Source organism: Mus caroli, chromosome X (assembly GCF_900094665.2).
Source record: "Mus caroli chromosome X, CAROLI_EIJ_v1.1, whole genome shotgun sequence".
Taxonomy (NCBI): Eukaryota; Metazoa; Chordata; class Mammalia; order Rodentia; family Muridae; genus Mus; species Mus caroli.
This window is the reverse complement of record NC_034589.1, coordinates 106,974,291-106,996,868: the sequence shown is the minus strand read 5'-3', so window position 1 is coordinate 106,996,868 and position 22,578 is coordinate 106,974,291. Positions and strand designations below refer to the sequence as shown.

At 33.6% G+C, this 22,578-nt stretch overlaps 1 protein-coding gene across 3 annotated transcripts in view; it reads right to left on the bottom strand.

The window, feature by feature from the left end:
* Dach2 (dachshund family transcription factor 2) overlaps positions 1 to 22,578 on the bottom strand; it is a 489,161-nt gene that overhangs the window by 10,487 nt on the left and 456,096 nt on the right. For 2 of the 3 annotated variants that reach the window (XM_021153319.1, XM_021153320.1), the window contains 4 exons: positions 10,464 to 10,612; positions 10,191 to 10,338; positions 7,669 to 7,815; positions 5,530 to 5,595 (listed from right to left, as the gene is read on the bottom strand). In XM_021153319.1, coding sequence (XP_021008978.1) covers positions 5,530 to 5,595; positions 7,669 to 7,815; positions 10,191 to 10,338; positions 10,464 to 10,612 — 510 coding nt within the window. Of the gene's footprint in view, positions 1 to 5,529; positions 5,596 to 7,668; positions 7,816 to 10,190; positions 10,339 to 10,433; positions 10,613 to 22,578 lie in introns of all 3 variants that reach the window. The other variant, XM_029473281.1, reaches the window with a different exon arrangement.

Sequence of the window (22,578 nt, the reverse complement as noted above, 5' to 3'; positions counted from 1 at the left end):
AGCATTAGAAAGACTATGCATACTTTCCAACACAGTAGAAGCATCACATGAAGGGAATTAACAATTGAAGGGGTTAGGGCAAGAAGCAGTCAGTGGAATCTCTAAAGACAGCTTGAGAACACACTGTCCAAGGCTTTAAAATAAAGACCTTTAATAGAGAAATTCTACTGATTTAAAAAAAATCATATATCCATAATGAGTATTCATATAAAATATATCTTTTCATATCATATTTTGTAGTCACACTAGCAATTTTCTTACCATTGTACTAAACAACCACAGTTCTATAATGTGGGTAATTGTTCTAGCAATTATCAGATTGATTGTTAACCATTTGGAGTATGTTTGCTTCGAGTTAGTATGTGTAGAGCAAAGAGGAGATATATTAAAATTTCAGAAACATAAATACTGTTTCTGTTGATTTGGGGACGATAAAAAAAATATAAAATGTACCTTTAGAAATAAATACATATTTACATACAGTTGATATTGAATTTATATTAGGTATTGTATAATATACATGTATTAAATATATTGTGAACAAAGTATTTTTAATATGTAAAGGTTAAAATTATATCTTTCACTGTTTTCAAATGACATTTTGTTTTCAATTTTTCAATGACATATTTAGGGCATACTATTTTGAAGAAATCATAAATTTTATATCTTACATTGATTATTCTCCATTCCAGGAAGCTTTTAGGTTTCATGTTTTTGAACTAAAACTATTTAGAAAAAGTAAATAATCTAGTAAGCATATTTTTACACATTTTTAACTTTGGTAAATATGCTGAATTTAATCTCTATTGATAGTGTTGGTCACAAATGAAGGGAAATTATTGGAAATTGCTTTGCTTTTAAAGAAAGATATCTGAAAAAATTTGTATTCAATAGCTGTATATTAACCAAAATTATTGAGAATTAAATGTAAAAATTATTCATAAACGTTTTTCACTTGTAGCAAACAAACAAAAACAAAACCTCAGTTCTTAGCATTATTTTGTTGTCTTCTTTTCCTTATATTCAGACCAACAGAGTGTCATGCATAGACACAGTTATTCACAATGCCCTTGTAGTTTATGAATTCATTTTTATTGTTTTTTTATGACTAGATAGTTCATATACACTGCTAAATTTTACTTAAAATGTAGAAGCTTCATATCCCATGTTTGCTTTTCTTATTTTTATTAAGATGATAATGATGTCACTTTTTTAAATTTAAGAAATTTGTACTATCAACTCTACAACACTCTTAACAACAAAATACAGTCATACAAAAGTTAACTAAGGTATAAACACGCAAAAGGAGAACTCTCCCTGCGATCATAAAATGATGTTCTTTTCTGTTCAGCAGTTCATGTTACTGCTGTTCATGCTAATTAATTAAAGGAGCTGTTGCAGTAATGTGCAAACAGGGAATCGGAGAAACTGAGAGGGCTTTTAGGTCTCCAAGTGAAGTTAAGTCAATCTGGGCATGGGCAATCAAATGTAATGAAATCACTTGTCAGTGCTAAGCTTGCAAAAACTGTGAAGTTTGACTGGGGAGTAAAAGGATTATAATTAGATTTCCAATAGGATAATAACTAAATGGCAGAATGCAGTAAAGAGAAAATATTACTTTGTTAGCTAATGGGACTGCTGTTCAGTTTTAGTTTTTATCAGCTCACTTGTAGTTGTGCTAATTTAATTTGCTTTTATCAGCAAAAATGTACCACACAAATGCCACTTAAAGGTCATTTGCAAAAATCATTGATCTGAAGGTACACTTAATGACACCTGGTATGTTTATTTTATGTGAAGCAGAGATTGGCTGATAAGATGGTTGATGTGCTGTCTTGCAGGTCCCCAGCTGAGTTAGAGGAATTTGAATTGGACCACAATGTGTTCCTTTGAAAAATTCTGCTCCTAAGATTGTGGACATAATCACCCTAGTGAATACACTGTTGACCACATGAAAACCTTTACGTGGAGACATAATCATAGACTTCTGAAATGCGAAATTATTTTAATTAAGGGTGTCTATGTGTGTTATCTTTTTTTTTGTCAAACAACATTAAAAGCACATTTTTTAAATTTTTAATATTTTTTATTACGTATTTTCCTCAATTACATTTCCAATGCTATCCCCAAAGTCCCCCATACTCCCCCCACTTCCCTACCCACCCATTCCCATTCTAAAAGCACATTTTAAAAAGGAAACAAATCGATGAGCCTCCTAAAAGATACCATAATCCAGAGTAGTTTATCTGTATTCAAATTTATGTGGACATGTGATAAAATTGGTTATGATTGTTTTGCTTCTAAGAGTGGTGGTACAACATTTTACCAAGTACCCTTTATATCTTCTTAAGATGATGTCACAGTGGAACTAATTGAATTTCAAAGAAAGAGCACTAGGTTAATGATAGATTTCTATCCAGCAGAGCTATATCGACAATAGGAAGAGAAAGGACATCAATGAAGCCTGAACTGTATCCTGTGATGCAGATGAGTTTTGGCAATGGTCTTGTATTGGCACACATGAATTGATTCTCACAAACAAAGAAAGGAAGAAATCTTTCAACCTACAAAAATGAGCAAGGTAGGGAGGTGAAAAATATTTAAACAGCTCAAGGTAAATAAAATTGAAAATAGAGCATATCAAAACAACTGTTAGCAAGAATAGAAAAATAATAGCTGAGCTTGAATTTCATGTTTTCAGGCACTATGCATATTCTGAAAAATATGAATGAAGATAAAATACATCTTAAAATTATGAATATTTAAAATGATAGGTTAATGTGAAGTGTTTATGTAATTACTAGACTCATCTTATTTTCTGCACCATAATTATAATTAATTCTGGTCATATTTTCAGATATCTATTCATCTGACAATACAAATTATTTTTGTTGACAAAACCTTTTTGTTTTTGAAGTTGACATCTTAACTATGTAGTTCTAGATGCCTTGGAACTCAAAATATAAAGTAGGCTGATGTGGAAATCACAGATACCCACCTGACTTTATCTCCTGCATGCTAGAATTAAAGACGTATGCCACTACATACACTCTAAAAATTTCTTTTTGATTTGTGATTATACTATTGTTTTAACATAAGACATTCACTTTAGTTTTCCAAAAAGTAACGACAGGAATTTTATTGCATACTCTGCTTAAATGTTGAACAAAAAGAGGGGAAAATGTCTACTTTCCACTGTTTTCCACATTATGAATGTCATGCAATAGTTTAAAAGTTTATATTCAAGCAAGAAACTGGAAACAACCTAGATGTCCCTCACTGAAGAGTGGATAAAGAAAATGTTTTTCACTTACACAATATAGTACTATTTAGCTATTAAATACAAAGACATCTAGCAGGCCATGGTGGCGCACGCCTTTAATCCCAGCACTTGGGAGGCAGAGGAAGGTGGATTTCTGAGTTTGAGGCCAGCCTTGTCTATAGAGTGAGTAGCCAGGGCTATTCAGAGAAACCCTGTCTCAAAAAACCAAAACAAACAAAAAACCACAAAAAACAAACAGAAAAACAAAAAATAAAACAAACCAACAAACAAAAAAAAACCCAAAGACATCATGAATTTTATAGGCAAAATGGATGGAATTAGAAAATATTATCCTGAGTGAGATAATCCAGACCCAGAAAGACACACATGGTATATACTCAGTTCTAAGTGGACATTAGCCATAAAGCACAGGATAACCATGCTACAATCCACAGACCCAAAGAAACTAAGTAATAAGGGAAATTTATGACAACTGAACATCCATTTATCTTGGAGTTGAGAAAAATATTATTTCTATCAACTAAAGGCATCATATAAGTTATAGAAACTATAATGACTTGTATAAGAATATGGGAATAAATTGTAATGTAGGTAAAATCTACTGGTAGTGTGTTTAGATTTTCCTTTCAGTTCCAACACTAATCTCACATTCCATTCAAATTAGGGGCACAGCCAAACCTTGGGCTTTTCAATTGTGCCTGTATTTGGGTATTACTGTTTGAGAAGTGAGCAAATAAACACTTCAGGCTATTATTCATGCATATATCAGGAACCTTAGTTACCAGACTCACTAATAGTGGCACTGTGGCACTTTATGAATTTAGCTGTGGTAAACTGTCTAAACAGTTAATTCTATTTTAATTTACTTTGCATATATATATAATATATATATATATATATATATATATATATATATATATATATGATTTGTAATTCTACTATCGTTTTAACATAAGACATTCACTTTAGTTTTCCAAAAAGTAATGACAGGAATTTTATTGCATACTCTGCTTAAATGTTGAGCAAGAGGAGGAGGGGAAAATGTCTACTTTCCACTGTTTTCCACAAAATGAATGTCATGGGATGCAATAGTTTAAAAGTTTAAAGTGTGGGAGGAAGGCAAGCTGGCAACAAAAAAGCCTAAGAAACATCCCAAACACTTTTGAACCAGCTCAGCACGTGTGTTTTTCACAATTAATTAGAGTAATTTATTTATGCTCTTAAGATGCCTCAATGTTAAGCATTATCAGATAGTCCATGAGATCTGATGCTTCTGGATTTATAAAAAGACTTTAAGAACTATAGAAATAGCAGCTTTTAAACTTTATGAAGCTGCTCAGTTAGCACATGATCACTCCCTTTCTGTTGCCTTCACATGGATGCAAACTAAAAGCAGAAAAGCATCCATTTATTAATCTTTCAGTGGAAAAGATGTTAGTATCTTTCTTTGTATTGGAAAGATTGGAAAACTATCTTAGAGACATATTTTTAGTATATTCAGTTTTAATTTTATGCAATAAATGTGAATATAAATACAATTTATAGAAAAATAAAGAAATAAAATCTATAATCGTATTGCATAGGAAACTTTCCAGTAATTAAATGTTATTCTTAATTTAGAGGCTTGTGTAGTCTGATATAATGCTATATTGATACTTTTCATCCATTTAATTATGGTGAATTTTCTACAATATTGTGAAAGATATACCTATTTATGTAAATCATGCAAGTTGAAAATTACGAATCATCTCTTATGTCTATATACATTTTCTAAAATCACTATCAAAATTTGAAGATTAGTAAGAATGTCTAGAAAAACTTTTAAATACCCATAGATTGTGATTATTGTATTTTTGCCATTTACAAACACTAAAGAAGTGAAGTCTATAAGTCACATGCACATCATGCTTATGAAAGATTTCTTACATATTTCTCCACTTTTAGAAAGTTAATAACATGTAACAATATATTCTTTTAGTAGCTAACCAGAAAAAAACTTTGCTCACATTGTATGTATAAAATAGCTAAGTACTTACACTAGTAGGAGTTTTCAAAGTCTTATCATATATCATATATGTATTTCTCTAGTAAAGTTCACTATAGATTGCTTCATAGGTCAGAGTATGAAAAGCTGACATATTTTAAGGGTATGAAATGTGGCAATGAAGGAACTTTTTCCTGCTCTACCCTGCCTCCATGGATCACACATTATGCACTTATAGGAAGGAGAGTGCTGTTTGTAGTACCTTGCATAGCAGCACTGTCATGCGGCGTTCCACTGTTTTCTATTTCAATATCAGGAATTCCAGAATCTGAAAGAATTGACATCCAGAAATAAGGTACAAATCTGTGTTTCCTGATTCCATCTGATTCTGAGCAAAATTTTATTTTTCTGGTCTGCAAACATCTTTTGCTCTCTAAATTATTTCTTATATTTTTTCTTTATATTATAATAATGAAATCATTGACCCCTTCCCATTTGTACTTCCAAGCTCTCCTCTAGGATCTCTCTTTAAATCCTTGAAATTCCGTCTGTTTCCTTAATCGTTGGTATATTATGTGAGTGAGTGTGTTATGTGCTTATGTACGTATACACACTTATATACATCACATACATACATACATACACATTGCTAAACACATAAATACTTTTTGTTTTGTTAAATTTCCCTCTCTATTTCTTATCTTTTCCTTTGGAATTTCTATTGTTAATGTAAAAAGGAAGTTCATATACTATAAGTGAGTTATGCAGTTATGTTTTTTGCATCATTTGATAAACTAAAGATGTATTCTAGGAAAATAACTGTATATATAAAATAAGAAAACAAAACCTCTGCAAAGTTTCACTCAATATGTTCTGATGACGAAATGACAAAATATGACAGATACAATTAAGAAAACTGAAGTTATACATCATTATGATTCCCCTCATAAGATATGATAGTGCATGATACTGGTTTCTGCTAAGTGCAAGTAAAACCACTATGCACATGATGATTTATAGTTTTATGTGAGTGGAGGAACAAATGTGTTATGCTTGTGCTCAGATAATTTACACAAGCTAGTGATTATGTTGGAAACAGGTTGTATTGGGAGGGCTTACTTGAAAATTCACTTCACACTATCTGAATCAACTGAAACAATCTTAGGTGATTACAAGCTTAAAATAAAACTAGAAAACTTTTGAACTCTTATATCCAATAGAGTGCCAATATTCAATATAAAAATAACTCAAGAAGGTAGACTACAGAAAATCAATAACCCTATTTAAAAATGGGGTACAGAGCTAAACAAAGAATTCCCAACTGAGGAATATTGAACGCCTGAGAAGCACCTACAGAAATATTCAACATCTTTAGTCATCAGGTAAATGCAAATCAAAACAACCCTGAGATTTCACCCCACACCAGTCAGAATGGCTAGGATCAAGAGTTCAGGTGACAGCAGATGCTGTCAAGGATGTGGAGAAAGAGGAACACTCCTTCATTATTGGTGGGATTGCAAGCTTGTACAACCACTCTGGAAATCAGTCTGGCGGTTCCTCAGAAAACTGGACATAGAACTACCGCTAGATCCATCAATACCTCTACTGGGCATATACCCAGAAGATGTTCCAACTGATAAGAAGGACACATGCTCCACTCTGTTCATAGCAGCCTTATTTATAATAGGCAGAAGCTGGAAAGAACCCAGATGTCCCTCAACAGAGGAATGGATACAGAAAATGTGGTACATTTATACAATGGAGTATTACTCAGCAATTAAAAACAATGAATTTATGAAATTCTTAGACAAACGGATGGATATGGAGGATATCATCCTGAGTGAGGTAATCCCATCACAAAAGTACACATATGATATGCACTCACTGATAAGTGGATATTAGCCCAAAAGTTAGGAATACCCACGATACAATTCACAGACCATATGAAGTTCAAGAAGAAGGAAGAGCAAACTATGGATTCTTCAGTCTTTCTTAGAAGGTGGAACAAAATACTCATGAGAGATAGAGGGTGGGAGGGACTTGGGAGGAAGAGAGGAGCGGGAAGGGAAAAAGAGAGCAGGATCAGGTATGTGAGGAGACAAGGATGATATATAGAGGAATAAATATATTAATTTATAAAAAGAATTTATTTAGAATTACTTTTCAAACCGATTCTCCCTGAGAATTATTCAGAGAAAAGGACTATTTTTGTTTGATTAATGTCTTAAAATACTTGACCAAAAATTAGTATATTCCTTGATAATACCTGTTTCTCTCTCTCTCTCTCTCTCTCTCTCTCTCTCTCTCTCTCTCTCTCACACACACACACACACACACACACACACACACACTACAGGTTTTTTTTCTTCACAAATGGAAGTCCTAATTGATTAGACATTACCTTTTAACATTCTCAGTCCACTGTCACCAGATGTAGCTTGTTTAAGTGCTTGCTCCACTTGCTCGCGACGCTTTGATTCAAATTCCAAGGCTTCCTGAAGTTTTCTCTTAGCCTTTTTCTCTTTTTTCAGACGCTTTTGCATTGTACCTAAAACATGGAGAAGTAGTTTGCAAATGTATGCTTAATATATTACTACTGCTGAGTTTGATGAGTAATGTAGCAGAGAAGTCATAAATATATCAGTTCATGTATGATTAGCTTCCTTTGGTCTCAGCTCTCATCCAATTGGTGTTTTGTTGACTGTAGTTGAATAACTTATTTTTTCTTTCATATTTCTAAAATGTATGCTCTCTAGTACAAATACATTTAATTTCAACAAATGATTCCAAAACTATAGGAACATCTTCCAGGACAAATTTTATGTTATGGCTTAATACTTAAAATTATTATGTTAGTGATTTTTAGTGAACAGGAGGCATCCTTTGGTTTTTGGTGAAGTGTGCAGTTTCTGGATTTTCTCTCTAATTTGTACCACTGCCTTCATACTTCAATCTGACTATTTACTTTAGGCTTTGTGATTCCTCCATAAGAAGGGGAATGAGGAAATATAAAGAAACTGAAGTCAGCATTATGTATTTTGCTCCTCTTTAGTGTTTTGTGGAGAATGTAAAGATGTGGGACTTTTATAAAAGTGAATTTGAAAGTTTTGTGACGTGTTCAGGAAAATTTGTCCAGTTTATATACTATACTGTGTGCACTTGAACTTACACTGTTAAAAGTAATTCAACTTTGAACAATTCAGTGTTTCTCTAATTTCTCATCTTTTGTCTCCAAAAGTTCTCTTATGATAACTCAATCTGCTTTAATATTGTTTGTAATGAGAGCAAGCAATCCATTTGGAATCTTTTTCTTGCTCCCAGTCTCAAATCAATCTTAATCAGAGGACCAGGGACTTGCTGTAAGACTGTGTCTAGTAGTAATATAAGAATAAGCATCCTTGTCACAGCAACATGACTGCCTAAACATGACTTGAATGAGGACAACATGAGTGGATATTCTGAAGTGGATGGGGAGAAAGCCTCCAAGGCTTTAAAATAAGTATGAAACTAAAGAAAGCAGAAAGTGGAGAGATAGTCTTCCCTATGGAAGAGCACATAAATTTGTTATTCAGTGCCTTAAAAAGAGCATACCAACAAGTAACAAGATATGGGCTGGAAGACTATATTTAGGAATATATATGTATACACCTATACTTACATTCATATGATAACAATTAAGGAAGAAAGATCCCGTGTATTAGAAGGAAAGTCAGGAGGGTTATATAGGAGGCTATAGAAAAATATTGTAATTCTATTCTCAAAAAAGAAGTTGAAAAAATTACCACCTCACTAACATGAACTATGCAAAAAAAAATGAAACCACATTTTTCCCTTGCTTAGTTTCTGATATTTTCCATTGTTTACAAGGTAAAATCCAAGTTCATCATTTACACAGTTAAAACTTTTCCTCATAATGTCACTTCTACTCCCATCTTTTTGTATAATCTTTCACCATACAATTTGAGATACTCAAAACCACTCAAAAATAAAGCGGTATTCACTCATCTGTGAATGAAGTTTTTGTTGTTGTTGTTTCCCTGACTAGTGCACTATACTTAAAATGAATGCTGGCATTTCCTTTTAACTTTTGACTATTGATTCTTTAGGGCTCAGACTCAGGCATCAACTTCAGAGGATATGCTTTTAACACTGTAAAACTTTAATAAGCTAAACTAACTAATCACATTCATGCAAATCATATTTGATTATTCACTTTGCTTTGAAATTTTCTGGATGTGTTAGGCTTTTACAATGTAAATCCCTCAAGGAGAGAAACTAAGTTTTATTTATAATTCCAGAATATAGCTCTCTGCTTTAGGAAAGGTAAATGGTTTTTTTGTTTTGTTTTGTTTTGTTTTGTTTTGTTTTATGTAAGACCAAGGGACAATATGTATACCCATATACATTTTGTTGGAATATAAAAGGACAATAACAATGTATGTTTTCAAATATATAAATGGCTTAAAATACAATTTGTATACATTATCGTTTAGGGAATAATTTATTACTACTATGTGACTTAGTCACTAGTATTTGTTTTTAGTTATTCACCTTTAACAGTTATCTGCTATCCCTGGAAGTGTTTCTATTAGCAAGAAAATGAGGTGCTGGGGAGATCCGCAACCCTATAGGTAGAACTAACCAGTACTCCCCGGAGCTTGTGTCTCTAGCTGCTATGTATCAGAAGATGGCCTAGTCGGTCATCAGTGGAAAGAGAGGCCCTTTGGTCTTGCAAACTTTATATGCCTCATTACAGGGGAACGCCAGGACCAAGAAGTGGGAGTGGGTGGATGGGGGAGTGGGTGGGGGAGCGTGTGGGGGACTTTTGGGATAGCATTGGAAATGTAAATGAAATAAATAATTAAAAAAAGGAAATGAGTTGCTGCATAATATTCACAATTTAATTGAATTTGTTCAACTTACTTCTGCTTTGAAGCTCAACTGCAAGTTGTCGCTCCAGGTTTTCTCTAATTTCTCTTTCTCTGAAGAGCTCTATTCGCAGTTCCTTCTTTTCCTGCTGAATCTGCTTCTCCTGGATACGAGCATTGTCCAAAGCCACTTTCAGTAGACCCTGTCAAAGTACAGCAAATGGCACCCAGTTCATCTTATCTGTTTTAAATTCTCAAATAAGAAATAATTCATGTAGGTGTTAATGTTTTGTATTACATTTATTTTGTTTATAGAAATATTGTTGACCTGAATGTTGGTCAACAGAGTCTCCACAGAAGATAGACTATCTGCAAAAATGAATGGTCCAGGGAATCCAGGGTGCAATGCCTGTCCAGGAGCCAATTGGATCTTGTCCAAGGGTGACTTCATGACTGGGATTTGAGCTGGTACTTCTTCTGTAAAGATAAAATTAATGTCAGAAGGTTCACAAATTAACAACTCAAATTTTTTGCCAAGTTATTTGTAACAGACATATATAACATTTTTCTTCTTAAAACTAAGTCATGGGTACTCAAATGATGTCATGTTTGTAAAGTAGAGAATCAGATTGCCACCAATATATGTATATGTTGGCATCTGATCTTTCAGATATGTTTGTCTGTGTATGAATCTTCTTACCTACTCATTGTCATTATTTTTAATAACTTCACTTATGCATAATTTACATAAATAAATTAACATATTAAATATAATATTAATTTTATATATCTTTCCATAGTTTTTTATTATAATTTTTATTAGGTATTTTCTTCATTTACATTTCTAATGCTATCCCAAAAGTCCCCCATACCCTCCCCCCACCCCCCTACCCACCCATTCTCACTTCTTGGCCCTGGCGTTCCCCTGTACTGAGGCATATAAAGTTTGCAAGACCAATGGGCCTCTCTTTCCACTGATGCTTTTCAGAACACCTAAATTTATCCACATATTCTTCATAAATGTTTGCAAATAGTCACCAATCTAAAATATCAAAATACATGTGTGACTATTTTTTTCCATTATTGCTTGGTAAGACATCTTGGAGTGAATATACTAACTTGAATTTATATCTTATCTACTTGCTCAGAATTTGGGCATTTTCAGTGTTAATTTCAATTTTGAAGCTTATTTATTGTGTGTGTATGTATATATATATATATATAAACAATATGTTATGACACTTGCATAAAGTTTATTCTGTATCTGGGAATGGGAACACTCTAAATGATTTCAAGTAAAATTTCCTAGGGAGATAATCTTGCAATGCAAGCAAACTCGACTACTAATATTTCAGTACTCATACATAGATGACTCATAAGAGTTCAGTTAATTTATTCATTATAGTTTCTGAATTTCAGTAATGTAATAACAAAAACTAAAAAATATATTTAACTTTCATCTCTTGTAGTCCTGTTCTTTTCTGAAGAGGAAACTGAGAGGGAGAGGACCTGGGAGAGTAGGGAGGTAGCAAAGAGCTGGGATGAGTGGAAGAAGAGGCAAATGTGGTCAGGATATGGGAGAAGAATCTATTTTCTAGGTATATAAAAAATCAACTGTAATGACATATTAATGTTCAAAAATGTTCCTCAAGTATATGAAAATATAACATAAAAATAAAAATAAATTTTTCAATTATTTTAATTCTAATATACAAAGAAGCCTTAAAGGTTTCAATAACCAAAACTGTTATTAATACTATTTTTGACAGACAGTTATAAATATTATTTCCTCAAAGAGTATGTTTAAAAAACACTAAAAGAATCATTTTGATCACAGTTACATGTTGTATATCTTCCTTTTTAAATTATTTATTTATTATTTTATGTATATGAGCATACTGTAGCTGTCTTCAGACACATAAGAAGAGAACATCAGATCCCATTACAGATGGTTGTGAGCCACCATGTGGTTGCAAGGAATTGAACTCAGGACCTCTGGAAGTTAAGAGCAGTCAGTCCTCTTAACTGCTGAGCCATCTCTCCCACTGCATATATTCTACAGAAACTTTTAGTTGTGTTCCCATAGCATTTAATTATTTCAACATGAGTCATTAAAATTAACCTAAATTTCTTTACAGATTTTTGATCCAGGGTTTGACTCTGTAACTCAGGATGGTCTTCCAACTTCGGTCTCATGTGTGTTGAAGACTTGTGTAACTGTAGGCATGCACAAACATGCCCAACAAACTTAAACTGCTTATTGAATCTCAATCTCTCCCTCCCCTCTACTTGCCTTACTTCTGTCCCTTTCCCCCTCTCTCCCCTCCTAGTCTCTTCCATTATCTGATGGTAGGTATGAAACTTGTAAACAATTATTCAGGTAGTAATCAGCAAACTATAAATGTTGTATGTTTCATTCATAAACAATTTTTCATTTCAAATAATGTCTAAGAAAAATAAAATGACTAAACCTTGAAACTTGTCTCAGCAAACATCACTAATGATTTTAAATAAACTTCACAACTACATAAGAAATGCTTTTCTTTCTTTGTTAACTATATATTCATCTTCCCTATGTGGGCACAATGAAAGGAAAAACTTCACAAGTATTGTACAATATGTACAACAATTAGAGAAGTGCTACATCTTTACATTAATGATTACAAATCAAAGTGCAAATTTATTTATGCCACATTCATTTTTTTTCAGAATCAATTGCTACAAACAAAACATTGAGTTTTTGCTTATTGAGACAATATAAAATTCCCTTAATAAATTTTTTTTGTCAGTGATAGAATTTACAATTAATGGATTTCTTGTCACATATCACTCAATACAAACAGATAACCTCAGAAGTGAGTATCTGAGAGGCATTCTTTCTGAAAAGAAAAGTGATATATTCAGCATGCATAAAACAAAATTATAAGTATGCTAAAATCACTAGAAGTCTATTTGAAGATGAAAGAAATACCATTAAATTGGCTGAGAGGAAAATTGCTATTGATTATGAAGACAGGTTGTGTGGTCTATAGTGTGTAATGTTACTGTACAGTAGATTGAAGTTTCAAAATAGTATTACTCTTCTTTAAAGAGATAGACACAGCTGAATTAGGTGCTGCTTGCTGCAGTGAAGATCAAATGCAAAAAGAATCATATTTCATCAGACCTAGTCAACTCCAGGAAAATAAATAGAAATATAAGAGGTATGCAGGCAATGATTCATTTTGATAATCTGGCCCAAGAGAGACACATAGAGACAGCACACAGATCTAAGCTTCTACCAAAAGACAAATAGGACACAGAGGGTGGGAACTGGGATGACAGTGTAGCAGAGGTCACATCGATTTTCAGCAGCAGTTTTCACACAGATGAGATAACCCTGGACTCTATTTGGACCATTGTTCATATCCTACCTGTCCCATGAGCAATAAATTTTCTGGTCCTAGAAAAAGGGCAGTAAAGAAGAAGGATTCTACTTATGGCTTCTTATGATTAAGTTTCTGCGCTAACCAAACATGCTTTTCAGATCAAGGTCACAATGCATGTTAAGGTCTGTAATAGCCCAAATCTAATAGAAGTATATTATGTTTTAGTATATGTGAGTGAAAACTGTCAAACTATTCTTTGTGATTTTTAAAAATTCAATCATATGTTAAAAGAATGATTAAGGAATGCATTGGGTATTGGTTTCAGTAAATAATAATCTTTAACGTCTGAATAGCATCTACATTTTGCTCAGCGTTTGATAAATACACTCTTGTATAGAAATTTACTAGGTGAGCTTAAGTAATCCTAATTGGCAATGAAATTAAAAGACAGATAAGCGCTGGAAACATAAATGGCACTTAAGATTATCTCTCAGTAAGTCCTAGAAAGGGTTGGGATTGAGTATTTTCATTTAAAAGGACTGCCTTCAAAATGTATAGATTAAAAAAAAACAAAAAAAACCTTTATCAGCACACATAACAAAGTGGTAAAAACTGAAAGCATAAAGGCAGGACAACAGTTTCTAGTCAAGGACATGGGTAAACTCTCCATTTATTGAAGCAAAGTGGAGACTGCTTTTATTGAGCCTGTTTGTTAAACCTGCAATACTTTGAAATAGCACTTGGGAATCACCTTAGAGAACAAGCTCTTTATTTTAATTTCTTCTCTAGAGTCCAGATGAATAGATGTAAAAGTTGACAAGAAAGTTATTTGTAGAATAAAAAGGAATATATGGTAAATGCTCCGAATGGAAACATCCCATTGAAAATTAAACTAAAGGCTGCTACAGCTGTTTTATATAACGGCAATATTTATTCTCTCTGTCTTTCACATAGCTAAGCCTTTCCTCTGGGAATTGAGAATTGTGACACAGGAATAGAAACTGAACACAGCTGACTCACTGAGCACTGGAAAAATGCAGATACCTACCAGGTCATCAGTTTTATTCCTTAACAAATTATACTCCATTATTTGATTTGAGAGCTTTTCCCTAAATACAGCTGGCCCTCGGGACTCTCCTTTGTCGATATCATTAGTGTTACAATCAGCACAAGCAAGGCACCTGCTTCCCTTTTCCAAACTGGAGAACAATAACAACAAAATGACCAACTGCTGTGTAATGATGTGACCTGCATGAATATAAAGAGGTATTCATAATCTCTGCTGAACAATGACTCAAGTGTTGCCATTATTGAATGTGGAAGAAAAAAATTGATCTCAAAATTGTTACATTTCTTTATATATAGCAAATAAAATATTTCAGACAAGTGAAAACAGGAAGCCAGAGGCAAAGGAATGAAGAGCTAGCAGTCCATGAAACAGAGATGTAATAACTGTATAAATCAGGTACATTTTAGATCTTTAGATTATAAAATTGGCCTTCCAAACAAGCAATTAGAAATAAACCCTCTTGCAGATAAAGCAATATGCCAAGAACAGATATTATGCCTAATGTTAAGTATCAGAAAAAAGAATTATGATCATCAGTCCTTGCCATTAAAGAGCTAACATATTATTTTGGAATGAAAAGAGTGTATGTTACAAGTGAAAATTGAGTATGATCAGGGCACTAACTCTCATGAAGAGGGAAGAGGGGAGAGGAGAGATTGGTATTGTGAGGTAAGCATGAGAAAAACCCATGTCTGTTCTAACAGAAAAGAGTTCCCACTTTCTGTCCTTAGAATTATGCTTCACAATAGATTAGGTGTGGAAACATATAAAAATATTTCTTGTGCATATTGGTATTGTAAAACATTGGGCAGAATGGTGAAAATACAGCTTTCTTTATCTTCCTTCTCCTTTTCCTTATCAGGGTTGTGAGATGCACTGCAAAGTTTCTTATAAAATAAGATTTTTATAGAATATAATTTAAAAATAAATATGTCCAAAAATGTTCTGTGGAAGACCCTTTTACTAAATCCATAGTCTTTTATTCAAAATTCAAATTTCAGAGGGTGAGCCAATTTCCTTCTTCATTGATTAAATAAATTAGAACAGGACTATTCAAAGCCTTTAAAATACTACATTGATTGTTACAACTGTACAAATTTTAAAATATCCTAATGTATACTCTGAATATGTACAGTAATTATGTGTCAGGTAAAAAATTTTAAAAATATAATTTTAAATATTAACATATGTTACATGCTGAGATAGGGAAAAAGTACATACTGAAGAAGCAAAGATTGGGGAACTAAAGTGATCTAGTCTTGCAAACTATACAGAGTTGAACCTCACTTTTATCATGTTAAAGACTGTGAGAAATCTGTGTGTGTGTCTGTCACCTCAACTGTAATGTTAGGAGATAGTACTGGTTCCCTACTATAATTGTTTTCCAGGCTAATAAAATCCTGTTTATAAATTTTTGACCAATGCATGACTCTAAATAAATGAAATGTGAATTCTTTTTTTTTTAAAAAGAGAAATAATCATGGAATATTTATAAAAGTAGTATAAGAGAGCATATTAAGATATTTGGCCATCTTCAGATTTACAACTTATCTCACATCCTATCTACAAATAAATTTTCTAGAATATGACTACATGAGACTGCTTTTGTTTCATCTTCCATTGTGAGTGTTTGAGCATGCATAGTTCAGTGGTCCTTAACCAGGGCCATTTTGCATCCCAGAAGATATTTGGCAACAATTTCTTGGAGACAAGAGAGTGGAGAGTACAGGAACTTTCTATTGTCATCTAGTCATAGAGCCCAAGGATACACAGAAGTGACTCATAAAGCATAGTGGACAACGCTTTTATATCCACACATACATCATCCCAAATAAAGTGTTATTTAAGAGGGGGAATAAATAAAATTCAATGTGATAAAAATGTCAGAATGGAAGCCATTTCTTTATATGAAAATTAAAAATAAACAAGAATTATGTGGCCAAACATGAATACTGGTTGAGAGTCAATCTTCTAGAATTATATGGGGAAAATTCAATGAATGAGAGTTATGCACATCTTTTCTTCCTCAAATATTTACTAAAATTTAATAATCTTAATAGAAAAATAATGTCAAATTGATGAGGTAGCACTAAAGAAGTCCTTTACATAGTAGGTTTTGGGATGATTATGCATTTAATTTATGGTAGTAGCCTTCATTCTTTGATCAACATTACCTTGCATGTTAAAGGTATTGTTGACACTCTACTTAATGTTGCAGAATACTCCCTTTACCACCATCTCCTTAATATTTTTTTTCCTTTGGGTACTGTTTGTTGTTACTTATCATAGTGTGAATTTATGTGATTTTTATTTTCTCTAACCAAAATGTAGTGTTTATGAGACCAGAGCTCCTGTAACTTTTATTTATTATTATTCTTAATGATTATTGTTATTTTATAGCATTATTACCATTGCTTCCTTTAGTATGTAGAATCATTACTATAATGCTTCCTTGTAGAGGCTAATATGTGCACTGGTTATCTTAAAGCCATCATCAGTTCAAATCCACTCAAAAAATTGTTTATAAATATATAAGTTGAAAAGTGCATTGAAGATATGTGGATGGAGGAAGCAAGATGGGATAGACATGAAGTGCTTCTGGACTAATATTGTCCTTTTCCCAAAAGACAATAATTAAAATAACTATAGTGACAGTTGGGACTTTGAAAAAGAACTTTCGTTAACTTACATTCATTGGACTCATACAACATATTTCTCTCTTTGAATAACAACCATGCAGAATATGAAGTAAAATATTTTTCTGGCCCACAAATGTACTTTCTCGCTGTTTCTTACATGATATTTTATTATTTCATAAATAAGGAAATTCTGAAAATTTTATTTTCTAACACCTATAGATTTTATAAAGCCCAGAGAAAAACATATAAGTTACAGAACATAATGAAGTTTCAAATACAGGCTGGGAATTGAACTGCAGTTTCAGGAAAGGCACACATATTCATATAATAAAGAAAACAGCATGTTAAAGATATCTAAGTTCCTTTTCCAGAAAAAACAGATGCTCTGCCATGTGTAAAATATTGCAGAGGAGGCTATTTCATGACTGGAGAAGTAAAACTATAATGACCTACATCATAAGCTGAAAAAATGAGACAGAATTAGACTGAAGGTAAGTAAGGTACAAATAGTCATTTTAAAAAATATATTTAGGCTAGATGATGAGCAGGATAAGTACCCTATCAGTTAATTGACCTTTCCAGTTATAGTGTTGTGCCATTCTTGCTTATGTGTAAAATGGCCTAGGGCTGCAATCTAGACTTGCTTTTAGCCTTAATGGGAGTTCAGTAATCTGTCTGCCTGTAGAAGCTGTAAAGAAGGTTTTTTATTTTGCATCTCTACCAGACATGTTCAGCCATTCTTCAATTAGGGAAAAATGCCTGGTTCTTAAGGAACCACAAAGACACATACCAAATAATTTAAAAATATCAATATAAACCTAGATAGTGATTCATATTATCCCATACACAATTGACTTTTTAACTATTTGTATTTTAGGTTTGGATACATAAATAAAATGATAATTAACTTTGAGAAGGAGTTGTTAATGCTTCAAGAATTGTACAAAATTAAAAAGACACACATTAGCAAACACATAGAAAATATATGTTAATTGTACAATAAATACAAAATGGACTAATTTGTAACACAGAATTATAAAGTGAACAGTAAAATAGCAGTACACAAATGAAGGAAATGTTCTCTTTATTAAACAAATGATCATTCAGTAACTGAAATAAGAGTTCTATAGATTTATTGTTAGATGTTATTTACTTTTATCTAGGAGTGAATAAAAAGACTATTTTATTGAGAGTGAGTTTAAAAACCAAAGTCAATTCAAACCAAGGAAGAAATTTATACACATAAAACTTAGGAAAAACAATTAATTCAATGAATAAGGAGAAAGGAAAAGTAATTTTTAATTTTCATAAATGTTTACCTGAAGTTTTGCAATTACATATCAGTATATACACATATTATTGTTATTTTACCATAGTATCAATGATTTTAAAAAATGGACTTTTTCTCTTTGTGCCCCTATTTGCAGAATTAGAAGCACTACTTCAGAGTGTACATGGAAGATTTTAATGAAAACTCCCAGGTTGGGCACTTACTATGACAATTAGGATATAGTAATCCCTCAGTACTGATAGAATTTGAAGCTTTGCTAACCTCCTTGATAGAGAATGTTCAAGAAGACTTGCATTGGATAGGCACTAATTACAGGATTTGCCTATGAAGTCTCAATATCTAGTGAATTGAGTGCAGATATTCACTAACATAACAACAACTCATTGAAGTTTTAGATCATTGTGTTTCATTATTCTCATAAGACAAAAACACGTAATTTTAAAATAATATCTTTCAGATGACCACATAAGCAGATGGATGATTTTAAAGCCATAGTAGTTGAGCTGCATTTTCCATTAAACTTTATTTAGATTGTGTTTTCCTGCTCAAGGAGACTTCCAAGTTTGAGATAAGATTATTTCCATTAAGAATGTAGAAAACCTACCTTAATTTTTTTCTTGGCATATGTGGACATATTGATGTTGAAATTCCTTTACTCACTATTTGTTACAAATATTTATGGTTCCATATGGAACAACAAATGCTGAAGCAAAGATACTGCAGACATATTTTATATTCACTAACAACCTTTAACTTGAATTCTTTTGTCCTCATCTTCAATGAGAAGGGCATTACTTTGAAAGAAAATTCTTAAATGTTCATTAGCCTATGAGCATAATCCTATTTATTTTATTTTTTAAAGATTTATTTTTATTTATATGAGTACACTATAGCTGTCTTCGGACACACCTGAAGAGTGCATCGGATCCCATTACAGATGGCTGTGAGTTACCATGTAGTCATTGGGAATTGAACTCAGGACCTCTGGAAAAGCAGTCAGTGCTCTTAACTGCTGAGCCATCTCTCCAGCCCCAATCCTATTTATTTTTAATATATTTTAAAGCATACTCGAAATATTTCAGAATCTGAAACAAAGGTAAAATTGGACATAGTGCACACCCATAATTCCTTCATATAGGAAGATAATGGTAGTACATAGGAAGATCATGGATTTTTGTTTGGGGCCTATCTGCATTCAGTTGAAAATTTGTCTCAGAAAAAGAAATGGTTCACTGGGGAAATAGAATAGACATCACAGGTGAATTGGAAGAGGTGGTTTCTGGTTAGGGGTGGGAGGTTATAGAACAGGAGAAATACAACTTAAATGGAGGAGGGTGCATCTCTAGAATGAGTTAGAAAACTAGTGCACCAGAAACTCTCAAGAATATATGGGGGTAACCCTAGTTAAGCAATGGGGACACCGAGGCTGATGTGACTATCTCTTGTAATCAGACAAGGCTTAGTGTGGAGGGATTTGGGTATCAACTGAGTCACAGAAACTCCAACCCACAACTTTTCCTGTCTGTAAGATGTAATGGGGTAAAGGTAGCACAGATAATGCTGGAGTGGCAAATTAATTACCGGTCCAGCTTGAGATCCATGTCATGAGAAGTAGCCCATCTCAAACTCTGTCTGGAATGCTGGGTAGCCCAAAGACCTAGGACAGAAAATGATTTCTAATAATATTCTGTTCTACCCATAGATTGGTGCCAAGTATCATTGTCATCAGAGAAGCTACACACAGAAACCAGTAGAAACAGATGCAGAGCCCCACAGCCTAACGCTTGGCAGTTCTTGGTAATACTACTGAAGATGTCAAGGAAGGCTTATAGGAGCTAGAGAGGTCAAGAACACCACAAGAAAACCCACAGGATCAACCAACATGGGCTCATAGTGTGCCACACCCACTCCAGTGAAGTTTGCATGATAGGCCTAAAAGCCTAGAAGCAGTCCGGAGGCAAAGAGTTTCTCAGAAACTTAGCCTCCTGGAACCTTGGCATTCCCATAGCACATATGCTCCAAAATCTGTCCCTGATATAGTTGGGTGTATGGATCCGGGTGCTCTCTTTCAGCCTTGCTTTATTTTAAGTGCCTTTAAGGATTGATTTTGACATAGAGCTAAGTTAGATTAGCCTCTACCAGTTTTCCAATATCCTAGGCATTCCTTGAGCTGACCCTGAGCTTGGAATTCAGTAAGAATGTTACCTATTCAGTAACATTCAAAATTACCTCTAGTAGAGACAGTGAAAGTAATCAGGCATTACAATTTACTTAAATAGAGCTAGAAAGCTCAGGGCTAGTCTACATGGTTATTACTTAGAATAATAGCCGAGCCAGACCCATACAGGAAATTACAATGGCCTAGAAAGAAGGTGGGTTGTAGTTTTAGGAGGAATTGAAGTATTATTCATGAAAGGGTTAGTAGAATGGAATTCCCCTGCTGCAGTTTTTTTGTTTTTTGTTTTTTTTAAACTAGGCCTAGAGGAATAGCATAATCAGGTATTTACTAAAGGACCCCTAGTGGTGGGTTTAACAATAGACTTGCATTGCATCAGACCATTCACCTGGCTCCTGTGTTTAGCTGATCTTAATTAAGGGTTGTTCCTATCTCAATTGTAAACACTGCCTGACTCCCCTTAGCTTTTTATGTATGCATTTTCTTTGTTTTGTGTAAAAACAAAAAAACCAAAAACAACAACAACAACAACAAAAAAAACCAAAAAAACACTATGCATCAATGTAACTTGGTGGATGTATTCACCTAGTTTTCTTGTTTTTCTTCTGTATTAAAAGTCCAGTGCTTGCTTTTGAGAAATTTCATTCTGATACCACACTCCATATCTATTTATCACCCTTTTCACTGACTCCTGCCCACCTGTACCAGAACCCTGAGGGAGGGGGTACAACTGAGGCCAGTCCTCGGCAATAGGAGCCCAAAGAGATTGAACCAATAATCAAATAGCCTGTATGGGTCTGACGTAGGACTTTTATGGAAGAGTAGGAATAAGAATTGCGGCCCTGAAGGAGATAGGAATTCAACAGAAAGACCAACAAAGTCAACTAATCTGGACCCCTGGGGATCTCAAAGACTAAACCGCCAACCAAAGAACATATATAGGCTGAACCTAGGCCTCCCCACACATATGTACCAGATATGCAGCTTGGAGTTGGGGCTATCCTAAAAGCTTTTGCCTGCTTGTGGAATGTGTTCTTCTAGCTCATCTACCTTTTCTGGACTTGGTGGAAGGGGATGCACCTAGCCCTGCAGAGATTTGATGTGCCCGGGTTGGGGGATACCCAGGAATACCTCTACTCGCTCACAGGAGAAGGGGAGATAGGATGTTCCCATACTTTAAAAACATCCCTGAAACAGGCCTTCTCCCTGAGGACTAAGAAAATAAAGCTTTCATTAAAAAAAAAAAGAACATTTCTATAAAATGTAAGTGAAATATATGTGTCATGATTATAATAATGAACATTTATGAGAAAGAGTTTCATGTAACCCAGGCTGGCCTCAGACTCACTATGAAGCCAAACATCACCTAAAATTTCTGATCTTCTTTCTTCCATTTCCTGAAGATTAGAATTACAAGGAATGTACCACCAAGTTCATCCTATATATTGATAAAGATAGAACTCAAAGCATCTTGCATCAAAACACTATTAAGATACATATAATGTTTTATAGAAATTGTATAGTTGTACAATAATATATGTGTTCACCTTTCTTACCAAATCTTCCAATACATATGCAGCTAGAGACACGAGCTCCAGGGGTACTGGGTAGTTCATATTGTTGTTCTACATATAGGGTTGCAGATCCCTTTAGCTCCTTGGTTACATTCTCTAGCTCTTCCATTGGGGGCCCTGTGATCCATCCAATAGCTGACTGTGAGTATCCACTTCTGTGTTTGCTAGGCCCCNGCATAGNCTCACAAGAGACAGCTATATCAGGGTCCTTTCAGCAAAATCTTGCTAGTGTATGCAATGGTGTCAGCATTTGGAGGCTGATTATGGGATGGATTCCCGGATATGGCAGTCTTTAGATGGTCTGTCCTTTCGTCTCAGCTCCAAAC